Source organism: Arachis hypogaea, chromosome 18, assembly GCF_003086295.3.
Source record: "Arachis hypogaea cultivar Tifrunner chromosome 18, arahy.Tifrunner.gnm2.J5K5, whole genome shotgun sequence".
Taxonomy (NCBI): domain Eukaryota; kingdom Viridiplantae; phylum Streptophyta; class Magnoliopsida; order Fabales; family Fabaceae; genus Arachis; species Arachis hypogaea.
In genome coordinates this window covers 19,280,391-19,298,209 of record NC_092053.1, presented here as the reverse complement: position 1 = coordinate 19,298,209, position 17,819 = coordinate 19,280,391, and the positions used below count along the sequence as shown (strand labels likewise).

Here is a 17,819-nt window from a genome sequence, read left to right as displayed (position 1 = left end):
AATATATTTATTTTAAATTTTTTAAAATATTAAGTTAAGTAGTATGTCTTCGAAGATTTTGACTTAGGATTAATTAGTAGATATATAAACATCACTATTAAATTTCACATAATAAATTGATAGAGGGACATAACGTATCCATGGTTTACTGTCGTAAAGGACCAAATTGATACTTTATTTTTTTCAAGGACTAATTAATCCGAAGTAAAAAATTTCAAGAACCTAATTATCACTTTACTAAATTTTTTACTATTTTATATTTTTTACTCATGTGAAACCGATTTTACCGGTTCAACCAGCGATTTATCGGTTAAATCAATAAACCAATAAACTAATAACCTAACCAGTTCGATCACCGGTCCGATTCTTACAACTATGCTCACAGCCCTCATCTCTCACGGCAAACACACACACACGCACAACACAACTCACCCTCAATTCCTAATTCAGCGACGCCACCCCCTTCCTTCATCACTGCCGCCGTCCTGGAATACGCCGTCGACGCCGTTGCAGAGAGTAGGACGATGTACCGCCGTGCTCTTTGCCGCCGCTGTCGAGCAGACCCGTTCGAGAGGAGAGAGTGCCGCGAGCCAGGGACGACGCGAGGAAGAAGGGGAGCCGTCGCGCTCTGCCGCTGCCAGCTCCGTCGCGTCCTGCGCCGCCGAGGGTCCCGTTCCTGTTAGATCCGTCGCCGTCCAGCCGTTTCTGCGAGCTCGCTGCCGTCGAGGAGAAGAGAGTGAAGCCGTCGAGCTCGCGGGAAAGAAGGAAGAAGTCATCGTCACTGCGCCGAAGCAATCGCTGCCGTCGTCGCGCTCCTCCGCCGCGCCAGGTTGTCGTGTTGTGGTCAGAAGCCGTTGCTGTCGGAAAGCCCAGCCGCAGTGAAAGAGAGAGTTCACGAGGGTTGGAGCCACTGTCCTTTGGCTCAACCCCTGTTTCTGCTGCTGTTTACGCTAGCTCAGCCACTGCCGCCCCAAGCGGTTTCGGTTTTCTTCTAATTTCGACGCTCGGAGGTTGGGGATTTATTTTAAAATTAACTGTTTTAATTTATGGATGCCATTGAGATTTAGTGAGTAACTGCAAATAATTTATAAATGTCTTATTTGATTAATTGATGAAAATTGACGAAATTTAGGTTGTTGGTGATTGTGAATATGATTGAATGTGATGAAATTGTGATGAGATTGATTTGTGGCTGTGTTTGAGGATGATTATTTCTGTTGGTTATGTGATTTGATGATGATGAGGGTATGCTTGAAAATTCTGCTGGAAGTTGATGAACTATTATGAATATGTATGTGTAATTTTGTGAATTATTGATTCCGAGTTCTTGGAGCTATACTACTGATTTTAATAACTTTGTTTAATGAAATGGAAGTTGGAATTGTGATATTGGAAGAGTCCTAGACTCCTAGGCTTAGATACAAAATTTGGAGTGTAAGGTTGCTTAATTGTTACTAAATTGAAATATGATGAGTTAATTGTTGAATGAAAAGTATTTGAAAAAAGTTAGTTGTGGTGATTATTCTGAATTATGATTGAAGCTGGATGTGGTTGTGGTTGTGCCTGAGTTATTGATGGTTGTGATGAATGAATTGAAATTCTGATCTTTAATGAATTATATTGAATTGGTTGTTGATGAGCTAGTTATTCGATATATGGTAACGGTAGTGGACTTGGTTGGTGACTGATTGAGAATTGGTTTTGGGAAATTAGTTATGAATTGATGAGATGGAAGTTGGATTGATGGATTATGTGGGAATTGCGGATTATGATTGAATTGTTAATTATTGCGAATTGTGAATTTTTTGATTGATTAAGAATCTCCTATTTGGTAATTGTTGAGAAAAGGTGGATGAATTGTTGAGAAAAAGGTAACCTGTAAGGGTGGCTAAGTCCGAGTTTTAGAGAAGGTGCTGACGAAATTTTATAAAATCTGAGGTTTTATTTAAAAAGTTATTTTAGAAGATTTGGATTTGGAAAATTAATTATTTGAGTTTTATTTAGTTTAAAAAAAAAAGAATTATACTATTTTAAATTTGATTTTCCAAGAAAAGGTTTATGTTTTGAGTTTGAATTATTTAAGAAAGGAACTATGTTTTGAGTTCGATTCAAGATGAAAAGAGTTATGTTTTGGGCTTGAAATAAAGGATTACCTTTTGAGGAGCTTGGTGAATTTATAACATCTGAATTTAAATGGTAAAGAGAGATGATCTTTGAGTTTTTGGGACATTAGTAAACTTGAGAAAGAGTTTTATTTGATTACTTTTAATGAGAGGGTTATGTTTTGAAAAGTATTTAATGAATTTAAAATAAATGATTTTCTTGAGTCTTTTGATAGAGAATTAAACTGAAAAATAGTTTTAAAGTTGGTTTCAGTTAAGATTGCTAAAGTAGAGATTATGAAATGATTTGATGGTTAAGATTTTTATGGATGAATGGCTGAGAAAATTAAGAAAGGTTTAAAGAAAAATGTTAAGAATTCAAAGGGAAAAAGAGAATGAAGAATTGATATGTGGATTGTTGAGATTTAGAAAGGATAATGAAAAACGATAAAAGGCAGGAAAACCCCACGAACTGTTAGTTGTTTAACTACAGGGAAAACCTACAAACTGATAATTGGTTAAATTCAGGAAGTACCCACGAACTGAATGATCATTGGTCTCGGAGAAACCTATATATTGTTATTCGTTTTATATGCGGGAAAAATCCACGAATTGATAATCATTAATTATGGGAATAAACCACGAACAGTTGTATGTTGATCTCGGGGGAAAACCCACGAACTGATGATCTCAGTTTTGTGTGTATTGATCTCGGGAAAACCCACGAACTGAGGATCTCTGTTTTGTGTGCACTGATCTCGGGGAAATCCACGAACTGAGGATCTCTGTTTTGTTGTGTATTGATCTCGGGGAAACCCACAAACTGAGGATCTCTGTTTTGTGTGTTGATCTTGGGGACACCCACGAATTGAGGATCACTGTTTCCCCTTGTGCGTATATTATGGGGTCGAGCTTTGCGCCGACTGTCGGTAGTCATGAAGGAGTGATATTCTTAACCACCGACATGTATGCACGAAGAACAAAATGAGAAACCATATCTGGGACTTGTTCCTAGGTAATGTCGGGCTATAGGGTGTAAACCGACACGTGAGTTCATGATCTACTTAGGACAGACATGCATCATAATGTTTGCGCATTTGCATTTGGTTGTGTTTGCTTGTATTACTTCTTTGTGATTGTGTTGTTTATCTTATTGTGATTTGTTTGTGTTGAATTGAGTTTCTTACTTGTGCTAGTAGTTTGTGAAGGAATTGAGATGAGTAATAACTGTTGTTGTGGCTGAGAGATATTCAATATGACAAATCTTGGCTTTAGAAAATTAAAAAAGTAATTAATTATCTAAAGTAAGATTAAAAGGTATTTCCAAAGGTTTGACAAAAATGGTTTTATAAGTAAAGTTAATTTTTTGAATGTCAATTATTACTTTTACGGCATTCTCATTCTCTACTGAGAAAGTGTGATTTGTTCTCACCTCCATAAATTTCCAACCTTTTAGTGACACAGGTTCGAAGACTCAGTATGAAACCACAGACAATTAGTAGGACTTTACTTATATTTCTTGTTGTTTTCGTAGAGTTTCCTCGCCTTGTTGATTAAGATTTTTATTCTATACAGAGGAATAGGTATTATATCAATTTTATTTTGAATTACTTGTATAACATTTATTGTTATTAGTATTTATATGATTAGTATTACTTGGTGATCTTTGATATATGGTTTAAGTTAATAAAAACAAAATTTTTTTGGAATCTTTTTAAAAACTGAAACGCGATAACGCTGTAAAGGCTCAATATTAAAAAGATAATAAAGGAAAACAGGTCAGTAACGTCTTACTTTTGGTATAATAATGACATGCTAAAAGTTGAGTCATTACAATATATGTCCAAACAAAAGTCAGAGCATGTTAATTATGAGCATGACAGATATCATTGCACCTACTGTCCTTTGAATTCATTTTGGATTTTCTTTCAAACTTTTCAGTAAGAAGGGCATTGATGCAGGAGCAATAGGAGCATGCCACTTGGGAGCCATTCAAGGAGTCACCCCCCAAAATGTCAACATCTTAAAGCTAGTCGTATTTTTGAAAGGTTGGGCATTGCACTTTCTTCTTCAATGGCTAAACAAAATCTTAGACAAGCTATTGATTTTTTGTATTCTCGCGGCCTTGCTACTTCTGATTCCTATACGCGCCATGTCCTTCACTGCGTTCGAGCAAATGACTTTGTTCAAGCCAAGAGATTGCAGTCTCACATGCAACTTCACCTTTTCCAACCCAAAGACTCCTTCATCCACAACCAGCTTCTCCATTTGTTTGCCAAATGCGGCAAACTCTCCTATGCACGAGACCTGTTTGATAATATGACCCACAGAGATGTTTATTCTTGGAATGCCTTGCTTTCTGCTTATGCTAAGTTGGGTTTGGTTGAGGATTTGTGCACTGTCTTTGATCAAATGCCTGTTCGTGATTCCGTTTCTTATAACACCTTGATTGCTTGTTTTGCAACTAATGGGCATTCAGGCAAGGCATTGAAGATTTTAGTGAGGATGCAAGAAGATGGGTTTCAGCTCACCCAGTACTCCTATGTGAATGCATTGCAAGCATGTTCTATGCTCTTGGATTTGAAGCTTGGTAAGCAGATTCACGGGAGAGTTGTTATTAGTGGTTGTGGGGATAACACTTTTGTATGGAATGCTATCACTGGTGTCTATGCGAAGTGTGGTGATATTCATAGGGCACGGTGGTTTTTTGATCGAATGACACATAAAAATGTTGTTTCCTGGAATCTTATGATCTCTGGATATGTCAAATTGGGAAATCATGATGAGTGCATTCGATTGTTTAATAAGATGAAGTTATTGGGTTTGAAACCTGACCAAGTTACAGCATCAATTGTTATCAATGCTTACTTTCAGTGTGGACATGTGGATGATGCAAGGAAGATGTTCAGTGAAATACCTAAAAAGGATGAGATTTGTTGGACAACAATGATAGTTGGTTATGCACAGAATGGAAGAGAAGAGGATGCATTGATGTTGTTTGGCGACATGCTCCGTAGAGACGTTAGACCTGACAGTTACACCATTTCAAGTGTGGTCAGCTCCTGCGCCAAGCTAGCTTCTTTGTGTCATGGTCAGGTTGTCCATGGAAAAGTAATAGTAATGGGTGTTGATCATAGCATGCTTGTGTCAAGTGCTCTTGTTGATATGTACTGCAAGTGTGGAGTTACTTTGGATGCTTGGAACATTTTTGGGACAATGCATTTTCGAAATGTGATTACTTGGAATTCTATGATCCATGGTTATGCACAAAATGGTCAACCACATGAAGCGTTGGCTCTTTATGAAAGGATGCTTCAGGAAAATATCAAACCTGATAGCATTAGTTTTGTGGGTGTATTATCTGCTTGTATTAATGCTGACATGGTCGCAAAAGGACATGAATATTTTAATTCAATAAGTGAACATGGGATGACACCAACATTGGATCACTATGCGTGTATGGTCACTCTCATTGGTCGCTCTAGCAGTGTTGATAAAGCTGTGGATTTGATCAAATGCATGCCTAATGAACCAGATTACCTCATTTGGTCCACCTTACTCTCTATTTGTGCAAAGAAGGGTGACATCAAGAATGCAGAATTGGCAGCTGGTCATCTCTTCAAGTTGGATCCACATAATGCAGGACCTTATATTATGCTTTCCAACTTATACGCTGCTTGCGGGAGATGGGAAAAAGTAGGTGATGTACGATCTCTCATGAATAAAAACAATGCAAAAAAGTTTGCTGCTTATAGTTTGGTTGAAGTTGGGATTGAAGTCCATAAATTTGTTTCAGAAGATCGTAATCATCCAGCAGTGAAACAAATCTATGATGAATTGAACAAATTGATTTCAATATTGCAACAAATTGGGTATAATCCAGATACAAACATTGTTCTGCATAATGTGGGACAGGAAGAAAAATTTAAATCCATCTCATACCACAGTGAGAAACTAGCTCTTGCTTTTGCTTTAATCAGAAGGCCCAATGGAATTGCACCTATCAGGATCATAAAGAATATACGTGTCTGTAATGACTGCCATATGTTTATGAAATTTGCATCAGTCCATATTGAAAGGACAATCATTCTGAGAGATTCAAATAAATTCCACCATTTCTCTGGTGGGAAGTGCTCTTGCAAGGACCATTGGTAAAGTCTTAATCCAGATAATGATATCCTATGAATTTAATTGTTTTGAAATCGAATGGTGTTGGCAATAGAAGGAAAAATTAAATCTTTATGTAAACGTGGACTCAATAGATTGGAATAGCTGTATAGCACGGGAATGCCTTTAGAAAATTTCTTGGGACGACACAATGTGTTGGACTAGGAAGCAAGTATACTCTTTGAATTCATTAACCAAGAATGGACCTTGAAGAAAGAGAGTCAAGAAAACTATCAAATCTCCAAAACTTGCTTGATCCAGACTAGAGGTTCTTTGTGACATGTAAAACCTGCTCGATTCAGACTCGAGGTTCTTTGTGACATGTGCTGTGTCTACATGTAACTCAATCTTGTGGCAGTGGTAATTGCTTGTCTCTTAAGGTAAATTTGAATTATGTTCATGGATATACCAAAAGCATAGTGTGAAAGATAAAGTTAATTTTGCTTCTTTTTTCTCTCTTGGTAGCTCAATTATAGTTATTGCTAGACATCATTAATATAGAATTTTATTCTTCATTATTTTTCATATTTTATAGTTGATAGTGACCTATATCATGCAATTTATGAGAATATTGTTATTCATGTATGAGCCGTTTGGTTATTGGTTCCTGTAACATCTTTTGCGGTGTCAAATTTTTGCAAAATTTGCCAAGATGGTAACATCCTGTACTTTGTTACATTTGAGAGATACTTGCAAAAAATTACTAAAATGTTCTATATGAGAATATTTTCTTGTTCTCTTGCAGTGGTAAAGGAAAAATGAAAGGAGAATTTGTCGATAACTTTATCAGAGATGAAGATGCAACACCCGATGACCTGAGTATTATTGAACCTTAACTCTTCAAATTTCATTTACAGTACCAATGCTTTTATTTATTGAAAAATCTAGATTCTTGATCTCCCCCACTAAGTGTTTCAGGCATTTAACTTCTACAATGAGTCTAATCAACTACGAGATGGTTGCAATGTTGGGTAAATAATACACTAATGCATCATTTTCAATTCTGAAATTCAAACCTCACATTCTATCATATTGTTATATAATTAAATTCCATATTAGTCACTCATATTTACATGTCCTATACTAACCGGTACCCTTAATGAAACTACAGGGGCACAGAATTCGTGAAGAAATAAATGATCAACACATTCTATCAGCTCTAATATTATGTTAGTATGTTCCGTTTATCGGAGCTTAACTTATAACAATGCTTCTTTAATTAAAGTTTCTTTTTTTCCGAGCGTGCCCTAGCCATTGCCGCGATGTTCCTATCTTCTTTTAGATACTTTTGGGTGCAAGGTCATGGTGTCTCTTCTTCGAGTTGTGGTCTTTTGGTTGTTGAGTTGATTCCTTTTAGTAATAAAGCATGAAGCATCCATATCATGTTCTTGCATATTACTCTCTTGAAGGACAAAGAGATGATTTTTCGGATACCATTGTTAGTGTTCCTTTGGAATTCACCATATGTCCATAAACCTTTTTTTTTTATCCCCTCATACTTCTTGCTTTATCTGTCCTATAAATTTTTGCTGTATTTTTAGTATCAGGGTCTTCATTTTTCATTTCAATTCCTAGACAATAATGTCTTTTTAATAAGGTTATGTTCTTACTTCGTATGGTATCAGGGTTCTGTTGTGTTCTTGTTTGTAATAAGGTTGTAGTATTAGGGCTCTACGAACTCGGCAATTTATTTGCCGTTTTTTAAATAAATAACAAAATTATTTATTATTAGAATACAATTGGCTGAAAAAGATTTTTAAATTTGCACAACTTCATTTCGCGGTCTCCTTCCACAAAATGAATTTACATTGTATCTCTAGCCAAATGCCCACGAAATGACCATACTAGGCCTGCAAGAAGTGACATTTTTAGTGCAGTGTTTATAACAATACCACTACTAAGTATACTACTACTATAACAAACTTGGATTGATCGAATGGTCAGCTTACTCATCCGTTTAACCAAGTGTTGAGGGTTTGAATTCCGTTCTGTGCGTGCAGCAATTCATTGACCAACTTACTACTACGATTAATACTTAATAATAATAAGGGTAAAGTATCTTTTTGTTTTTGAAGTTTGCTAAAAGTTTTAAAAATATTCATGAGTTATTTTGTTTCAATATTGTCCCGTAAATTTTTGACTTGTATTAAATATACCCCTAACAACTAATATTTCAAAAAACTTAGGATCAATTCAGCCATAATTTTATAAGAATAACCCAACACAAGCAAATTAGAGATAGTTATAATGTATTATTGCTAAATTAGTCCTAATTTTTTTTGAAAATTTAGCTGTCAGAAGTATATTTGGTGCAATTAAAAAAATTTTTAGAGAAAATAAAATTTTGGAGTATTTTTAAAATTTTTGACAAACTTTAAGAACAAAAAATATATTTTACTCTAATAATAATAATAATAATAATAATAATATATATATATATATATATATATATATATCTTAGTTTTGAGAAAGAAAAACTCTAATTCTATCGCCCTTTTTTACAAGGTCATTATTCTTATATAGTTTATTTTGGTGTCAATAAACTATTAAAATATATTTGATAAATTTTTAATAATTAAAATAAAAATACCAAAAAAATAAAATAACATTATTTTTAAAAATTAGCCTTTATATTTTTTTAAAAAATATTTATTTAAAAATTTTTTATATAATAAATAACTACAAAATATTTTTATACTTAAATATATTTGATAAAAAAAATGTTTACCAAGCCTGTACTCTCTTCACTTCCAAATCCTCTCACAATTTCAGAAATTCACACCTCTCCGACTCTAGTCTCACTGTTGTCCGCCAGCCTCCTCCCCTCCACCGCCACGATCCTCTCCTCTTACCGCCACCGTGTCTCACTCTCACAATCTCACCGCAAAATCGTCGTCATCCCTCGTATGAGGGCCGAGGCAGAATCGTCGTCGCTTTCTCTTGCTGCAGCCTGAACGTCGCCGCCTCCAGCCCGGTCTTCGTAGCCGCTTCTATTCCGGTTTTTGTTGCCGCCTCTAGCAAGATCTTGCCGGTCTTCATCACCGCTGCAGCAGCATCTTGGCCCGTCTTAGTTGTGGTTTGTCCGTCAGCCTCTTCGCCGTTCGCCGCTCCTCCTTCCAGTAAGTCTTCTGTGATCTTATTCAATGTGTGTGTGCCTCTTGTATGTGTGTGTCTTCCGACTTTGATGGAGTGTGGTAATTGAAGACAAAGGAATACTGATGAAGAAGTTTGGAACCATTATTATAGCAAGAATGTTGTTGAGGGTGCTAATTATTTTTAGTGATTGATGAGATGATTGTGGGTGTTGTTGCTAAAGAAGCACTATTACTTATGTTTGTTGTTGTTTTCAAACAGAGTTAAGGATAATTAAACAAAATGGCTCAGTGTGTCCGCCTCTTGTGCCATTATTGAATTTGAATTACAAAATTAGTAAACTGCTGTGTAAACAACTAACTTGTGCCTCTTGTGACATACGTATGTGTGTAGGTGTGTTTTGAATATGCAATGTAGATATTAAAAAAGAACTTGCAGCAATTCATATAATTTTGATGTTGCCTTTAACTCATTTTAATATCTTTATTTTAATTGTTATATTTTCTTTTTTAAGTTCGTTCTTTTAAAAAAGACCAGTACTAATGTTGTTGTTATAATTGATAAAGAGAACATATATTACCCTGATTTTTAATACAATTTAATCAGCAAGATTACATTTAATATTGAAGCACATATATTACCTTGAGGATTATTTTTTTTAAATCTTCTTTTTCGATTTTTTCTTTAATCTTTTAAAAATCCGTGGATACAAAGTTTTCGTTACCCGTTGCGGGGAAGAGGAGAGTTTTTTTTATGGCCCTTCCTATATTTCATGCAATATTGCTTTTGTTTCTTATTAGTAATTGTCATAAAATTCCTCTGTATTCTATGAACACCCTTCTCCTTTACATAACATTTTTGGCTAGTTATTTCTTTTTGGAAAATTGAAATGTTTATAATTTGTATGTATAAAATGAAAATAATTCTTAAAGAGTGTGTGATATGGATCTATTTTACTTAAACTTTAATAAAAAAAATTATTCAGATGATACAATATTAAAATTTAATAAAAATTAAATTTCGTCATTTTGTTATTTTATTTTCTGATTGATGGATTACTCTCCTTGCTTTAATAATGTTGAGTTCACAGATGTCCTATTCTTTATGTAATTATATTACACAATTTAGTTTGTTTCATGTGTCTCATCTTAGAACTTGTTGAAAACATTTTTGTTTTGATGGATATACAATATTCTTGAGTATTATATTTAAAATAAAATAGAAAATTAAAATACTGTAGAGATGCCACAAATAAATTTGGAGTTGAAAGGATCATAACATTATACTGTTATGAATAAATAACTGAACCAACAATACAAGAATATGGCTGATTAACTACCACAAAAAGAATTGTAAAATCATCGCCAATCTGACGCAAAATATAATTTAGTGACAGATTAGCTACCGCCTAGCAACTAATGCTTTTCTCGCTAATTTCAAGTCGCAGATCGGCAAACAACAGTCGCTAGCAACCGAATAGATAGTCACAAATCTATCACTAAAGTAAAAGCTAATTTCATAGAAGAAATAGTCTAAACAGTAGTCACTAATTAGCAACAAACTCTACTACAGCAGACTCATTGCTAAATGCAAGCTAACTTCATAGACAAAATGGAATGCTTAGTTGACACTAATTAGCGAAAAATTTTCCCAAACCTAACTCGTTGCAAGTTGTCCGCTAATATGATCACAAATTTGTCACATTTTGTAGCAAATCTATAACTAATTTTTGAAAATCCTTAATCAAATTTGTAGAAATTTTGTCGCTAAACGAAAACTATTACTATCTCAATTTCCTTTTAAACTAGTAACAAATTGATATGTATATCACAAATGTTTCAGTCGCAATGGAGTCTTTAATTTGTCACCATCATCAATAGCAGGTATGTCATTAATGTTTCACAAAATATTAGTTAGAATACCAATTTTGTCGCTATATTGAAATAAACCTCATTATTTTCTTATTTTAGTGATTTAACTAAAAAATTATAACGCAAACAAATAAAATTATTTCAAAATTATACATGTTTAAAAAAGTTCAAACCATGTTTAAAGAAATTAGGTATTGAAGCTTAACCTAATAATAACCAAGTCTTTGGGTTTGATCAAATGCCTATTCTATCTATTAAATAGCTCTAAAAAACATGACTTAATCAGTAAACTAATAAAGAAGGCTCAGTTACAATATTATGTAAAAATAAGTATTCACTCATTTCTTTAGAGATATTTCAATATGGCTGTCCAAATATAATCATGCTTCTATAAAATCATTATACATTACACATCTTAGTTGCTCTTTACACATTGAAATTAAAAAAAATGAAAAATACAAACACCTTAGACTTGACATATCAATTGCACAAAGAACATGTCCACCAATTCCACCTTCAGTCTCACTAATGTTGTCACTTATACTATCATCAAACTGCAAAAATATCACAGAAAAATAATATCAGTAGGATAAGTCGAGTGAGCGTACCCAATCATGTTCATTTTGGATTCAACTCCGACATCACTAAATTGGCATATTTTACTAATGAATCTTGAGCAGTTGTATTGTTTGCAAATTTCAAAACTAGCAATTTAATCTGGCTCCACCAGAGCATTCTAATTTCAAAACTAGTTAAATCTTGTTCTTGAGAGCCTCAGTTAACTTGAAGGTCTTGATTTCACCCTTACAAGAGGTCAATTCCTTGCTCTTTTCTGCAACATTCTCTACTATTTAAGCTAAATAAAAAGTAGAAATTCGGCACATAGAAAAGCACTGTAGTGAGCTATACATTGTCCAAACTTCAAGCCCAATTGTCGTCTATTATAACATGGGGGTGTGTCACAGAATAATTAGAAATAAATCATCAGCATTAACAATAAGATTAAGTTATTAAGTATAAATTAGAACAAACAGGAAGAACAATAACCATATTAACAAAGTTAAGAAAAAATAATCGCATCAATTAAATTAAGAACATATCAGAAAAAAAAAAAAACAAGTAATAATCAAAACAAATATTTAGTTTACTAGTAATCAGAATAAGAATCAGAACACCAAAATACCAACACTAATGATTTTTTTCAAGAAAAAAAAAAGAAAATAACATGACTGGTAATCAGAAGTCAAAACAATATCAAAATACTAATCAGAAAAATAATCAAAATCTAATCAAAGCAATAATCAAAACCCCATAATCAGAAGTTCCAATAATCAGAACATTAATCATTTACCTGAGCTTGAGAACAGAGGTCAGAGAAGAGAAGAAGACGACCAGGGGCAAAGAAGAAGAAGACGACTGCAGGCAGTAGAGCAGAGGTGGCGGCTGACTGATGGAGTGATGGTGGCAGGGAGCAGAGAAGCGCCGTCGCACTTTGCAGCCACTGGTGTCATCGCCATTGAGGCTGGTGAGTAGTGATGGTGGATGGTGAGAGACAGGGAGAGAGAGAGAGGGCTGAGAGGGAAACGGTGGCGTCGTGCGTGAGGTGGGGGCTGAGGGTGTGTGGCTGCGTGCTGAGAGAAGAGGGGGTTCAGGTCAGGGTTGTGCCTCATTACGTGCTAGAGAAGAGGGTGCGTGACTGTGTAGCCTTGTGTGCTGCCGCTGGGTGCCCTAACTAACATTTGGAGAAGTGCGAAACCTCATCGAGTCGGGTCTGGTGATTGAGTTATGGCCCGACCTGGTTGAGGATCTAGATTTCTTTTTTTTCCTCCAGATTAGCCACCAAAATATTTAAAAATATTTTTATATTTTATAATTAGTTTTTTTATAAAAAATAATTTAAATATTTTATTTACTTGTAATTTGAAGCGTATTTACGAATTTTCATTTTATTATATATCTCATTTACAATGTAAAAGAAACGTGATACTTGAAAGAGACGTAATCCACATATTTCGTTTAAGTGTAAAAGAAACATGCTCATAGTTAATTCTTAAATGAGATATGAGTACTTGTAATTATAAAAATATAATTTTTATAGATATAAAAATATAAGTTTTTAAAATTATAAAACGGTATTAAAAATATAATTTTGACCGATTTAAAAAATAAAATTCGATATATTTTTGTTACTGTTTAGATCTACCTTAATTAATTTATATCTCATCTATATTTTAAATTTTAAATTAATAACTTTCTCACGTTGTTACTCTCCAAATAAAAATATTAATATAGGAGATAGACAGTTTTAATGGACAATTTTAACTCAAATTACGTAATTTAAAACTGCCCATTTAAATACATAATTTAAAACTGCCAATTTAAATAGCAAATTTTACAAGGTTTTTCATGTACTCTATTATTTGAAAAGTTCAGATTATTTCGTTCAAATTTTATTAAAATTTTTAAGTTTAAATTATAATAGTTTAAATTTTGATTATCAAAATTTTTAAATTTTTAAATTTTTATTTTGTTGAGTACTAATTTAAATGAGATGGTTTCTAAAAAAATAATGTAATGACAGTTTTAAATTATGTGACTTGATCACTACGATTTAAATAGCAAAGTTGCGAGAATCAGACCGATCATTGAACTAGTGAAGTAACTAATTTAATAGTCCAATCAGAGTCGAACCTTAATTGAACCGGTTTAGTTAAATATATAATAAAATTATAAAAAAATTCAATATATAACAGCAATAAACTGAGTTTTCTTAATAGCAAAAGACTGACCAAATATTTATTCCTTAATCTTATTCATAAGCTCATCTTAATCCTAGATTCATTGAACAATACATTGCCACGACAATTGATTGTTACAGCTTCCATATGCAGCAATTATAAGGAGAGCTCAATTTTAAGATGATGTTGTCATATAATTAATTAGTCAAATAATTGTAAGCAATGCAAACTATTTCATTGGACAAAAGCTAAGGTATCCCCAAAACTAAATATCCGTTTTTTTTGTCCAATAGTGGTTTCTTTTAATCAAGAGAGGCAGCAAAAATTAAAAAATAAATAAAGCATCAGAAACTCAAATTCAGAAAGGAATTTATGTTGATCACGAAATTATCATGAGCCAACAACAATATTAGTCCCTTCCAAACCTAACTAGAGACTTCCAAAATTTGATTAAGAAAAGAAATAAAATAAAATAAAATTTATTTATTCCCAATTGTAGCTATATGACAAACAGTACTTCCACATATCAATAAAACTCCTGCCATTACAACAATTACAACAAAATTCAGAATTACAGCCATTCAGAATCTACAATTATATCAAAATTTTATTCAGCATTCAAAATTCAGAATATAAAATTGAAAAACCAGTAAAACAGCTGTTACATAAAATTAACCAAATAATTAACTAACCAAATAATCCAAAATTGAATTACATACAGCGGCCATTACATACAGAACTCTGCATCAATCCATATAATTAACCAAATAAAGAACTCTGCATCAATTCATATAGTTCATTAATAAAATAAAAAAAATTAGTTGAAAAAACCAGTACAACTCACTGCGACAGAGACGAAAGTAGGCGTCTAGGTCACGGCGGCAGAACAGATACCCAACGACGTTGACAAAGAAGCTTACCAGACAAGCAGACGACGCCGACCATGGAAGCTTCGGAGTTCAGATGCCCAGACGCCGCCGATGACACCGCCCGTTGGAGGTCCTTCTGCCCGATGACAGCAACTCTAATGTGGTGTCGATTGTGGTAGATTGGGAGGGACGGTGGCCTTCGTTGGAGTTGGATGAACTGATGAAGATTGGAACTTGGAAGTGAAATTAGAGTTGAGGTGTGGTGGCTGGTGAGTGAGAGAATTGAAGTCTTGCCGTTTGCATAAGGGGTTGCAGAATTAGGTTACCGGGTCAGCTATGTAGGTAAGTGGGTTGGGCTCGTTTAATTATGTTTTTTTTGGCGTCAAAATGGCGCAGTTTCAGATCCATAAGTAAAAAACTGGTACAGTTAAAAACCCGGCCGATTTGGCCGGTTCATTGTTAATCACCGGTTTGACCGTTTTTTTATAAGTTTTTTGAAGGATGGTTTTGGAGGTTAACTGAACCGGCTTGGTAATTTGTTTTCAGTTAACCCGGTTGAATCGGCTGGTCCAGTCCAATTTTTAAAACCTTGTTAAATAGACACTTTAAAATTACGTGTTTAAATAGGTTTGAGTTAAAACCGCCCATTAAAACCGTCTATCTCCCATCTTAATTGAAATGTTCCCACTTGTAAAGTAACAACGTGACAAAGTTATTAATTTAAATTTTAAAATATAGATGAGATATAAATTAAGGTAGATCTGAATAGTAATAAAAATATATTTTTATACCTGTAAAATGAAATTTTTTATAATTACAATAGTCATATTTCGTTTACACTGTAAACGAATTATTTATGAGTATATTTCGTTTACACTGTAAATGAAATATGTAGAGTACATCAACTTCCACGTAATAAAATGAAAATTCGTAAATTAGCTCCAAATTATGTATATTGGTAAATAAAATATTTAAATTATTTATTTATAAAAAAATCCTTTATAATTTATAAAACAATATATATCATATAAACAAATAATAAATAAGTATTCAGCATTCGAATCTCATCTTGTATATGCAATAATTTATTGGCTAATGACAAACTGTTAAATAGAACTCCAATCCACCACAAATTAATTCATGACTTATTGAGTTAAGAAATATCATGAAAAACTAAAAATAGTAAGGATATGTATGTATGTATGTATGTATGTATGAGATATGGTATTTTGCCAATAAAAGTGGGTTTGTATAAATTCCAAAATAATTCTCATAATACTTGTATGATCATATGCAAATATCTTCATATATAACAATTTAATTATCTTATCTATTATATATTTTTCTAGTATATTTTGTGATTGAAAATTATCAATATTATGCTCTCATTTCCTAAAAATATTAAATTTTTAAACTTGCCTTTAAATTATACTAATTTAAAACTTCAATTCAAATTAACAACAAACTTCTCATTAAAAATAACAACAAATTTGTGATCTAATTGAAAAAAATCTCTTTTAAGAAAAAGCTTTTGATTTGAGTTGTTTGTGAAATTTTTTAGAATTAACATCTTGGTAGAATATTGTAAGTTATTAGTTATTAAAAATTAGCTAGCTAATTATTAGTCATGACTTTTGGACTTTAATTATTCTGTCGCTACCCTAATTTTGAATTTTACAATGTTATGCGATAAATTAGCGAGAAACTACTTGCTTGCTAAATAATAAAAACTTTGGTGACAAATTAGCTAGGAAATTGTCCGTCGCAAAATGCATTTTAAGTCATTGTGACGAATTAGCGAGCGAACAATCTGATGATATATACTTGTGATGTCAGAAAAAAGTTCCGAAGAGTGGGGGCTCCTCTCCAATTTCTCTCTTGGATTCTAATAGGATTCAGGAAAGAAAATAGGAATGTTCCTCACTAAATCCCATTTCTCACAAATTTTATTTAGCGACGAACTAGTGTGTGAATTATTCATCGCTAATTGTATATCAAACACTTGCGACGAAACAACGACTACAGTATCCCTCGCTACTTTACTTTTATTCGATTGAACCCCAAGTGACTGATTTGCTAGAACATTGTCACTCGCTAATTATTTTGTGACAAATTAGCGAGAAAACTTTCCTCGCTCATTTTTAGCTACATAAATCAATTTGCGAGAAACAAACTTACTCGTGAATCTCTCACTAATCAGTCGTTATTCTCAAGTTTGGATATTTTGTGATCGTTCATTAAGTTTGTCATTAGTGCGTCGCTAATTTCTCGCTAGTTAGTGATGAATTAGTGACAAAACAAATTTCTCACAAAAATTCGTTGCTAATCTGTTAAATTATTGTAGTTAAAAGGGCTTAAAGTATAACGCCTTCTTGTTTTAAATTGAAAAATGTACATGCAATAAATATAAAAATTGTAAGAAATTAGAGTCCAAGTGAGGCTTACTTTTAGTGTTGGTTGTGTAGTCTATTGGTGAAGAATTGCAAGAAATTAGGCTACCATTTCGTCATGTCATACACTTTATCTCCAATTGTTCTTCCTGCAATGGAGGTGGTGCGCGAAATAAGAACTCGCACAACTGAACCAGCAAGTGCACTGGGTCGTTCAAGTAATACCTGAGGTGAGTCAGGATCAATCCCACGGAGATTGTTGTTTTGAATCAAGCTATGGACACCTTGTAGATCTTAGTCAGGCGATTAGACAAGATAGTTTGTTGAGATAAATGCATAAAACAGGAATAGGGTTGAAATTACTTAATTTGAGTGAAACCAGTGATAAGAGAACGGTTGAGGCTTCGGAGATGCTTCATTCTTCTAGATCAACCTTTCGTACTATCTTTCTCCAACTGTGGTGATTCCTTCCATGGCAGGCTGTAATTGATCAACGCCGGTTTGATGGCCGCCAATCTTCCTCTCTCAGGCCGAACGCCAGGTTTAGTGTGCGCCCAATCTGAATGAGGGTGAAGCTCCTGCAGTTCAC

General features: G+C 33.5%; 1 protein-coding gene and 2 long non-coding RNA genes across 6 annotated transcripts; 1 reads left to right on the top strand and 2 right to left on the bottom strand.

Moving 5' to 3' along the window:
* Nucleotides 1-359: 359 nt before the first annotated feature.
* LOC112771150 (pentatricopeptide repeat-containing protein At2g01510, mitochondrial) lies at nt 360-7,506 on the top strand. 4 transcript variants are annotated; one of them, XR_003186934.3, is made up of 5 exons: nt 360-1,010; nt 4,044-6,253; nt 6,365-6,649; nt 7,015-7,240; nt 7,381-7,506. XR_003186934.3 is itself a non-coding variant. In XM_072225876.1 (2 exons), exon 2 carries the CDS (start codon nt 4,077-4,079, stop codon nt 6,255-6,257), a length of 2,181 nt encoding a protein of 726 aa, XP_072081977.1. In that variant the 5' UTR covers nt 360-1,010; nt 4,044-4,076; the 3' UTR covers nt 6,258-6,350. The 4 variants fall into 4 exon arrangements, 2 of the variants coding, with proteins under 2 accessions (XP_072081977.1, XP_072081978.1); XR_011876708.1 differs by having other exon boundaries at nt 7,015-7,506; XM_072225876.1 differs by lacking the exons at nt 6,365-6,649; nt 7,015-7,240; nt 7,381-7,506 and having other exon boundaries at nt 4,044-6,350.
* A 4,043-nt stretch (nt 7,507-11,549) lies between these two features.
* On the bottom strand, nt 11,550-13,075 carry LOC112772580 (uncharacterized). Its single transcript, XR_003187570.3, has 2 exons — nt 12,585-13,075; nt 11,550-11,787 (listed from the first exon to the last, which is right to left on the bottom strand). It is a non-coding gene; the product is annotated as an uncharacterized lncRNA (long non-coding RNA).
* Nucleotides 13,076-14,434: 1,359 nt separating this feature from the next.
* Nucleotides 14,435-15,143, bottom strand: LOC140181612 (uncharacterized). The gene is made up of 2 exons (XR_011876584.1): nt 14,892-15,143; nt 14,435-14,748 (listed from the first exon to the last, which is right to left on the bottom strand). It is a non-coding gene; the product is annotated as an uncharacterized lncRNA (long non-coding RNA).
* Nucleotides 15,144-17,819: the final 2,676 nt, after the last annotated feature.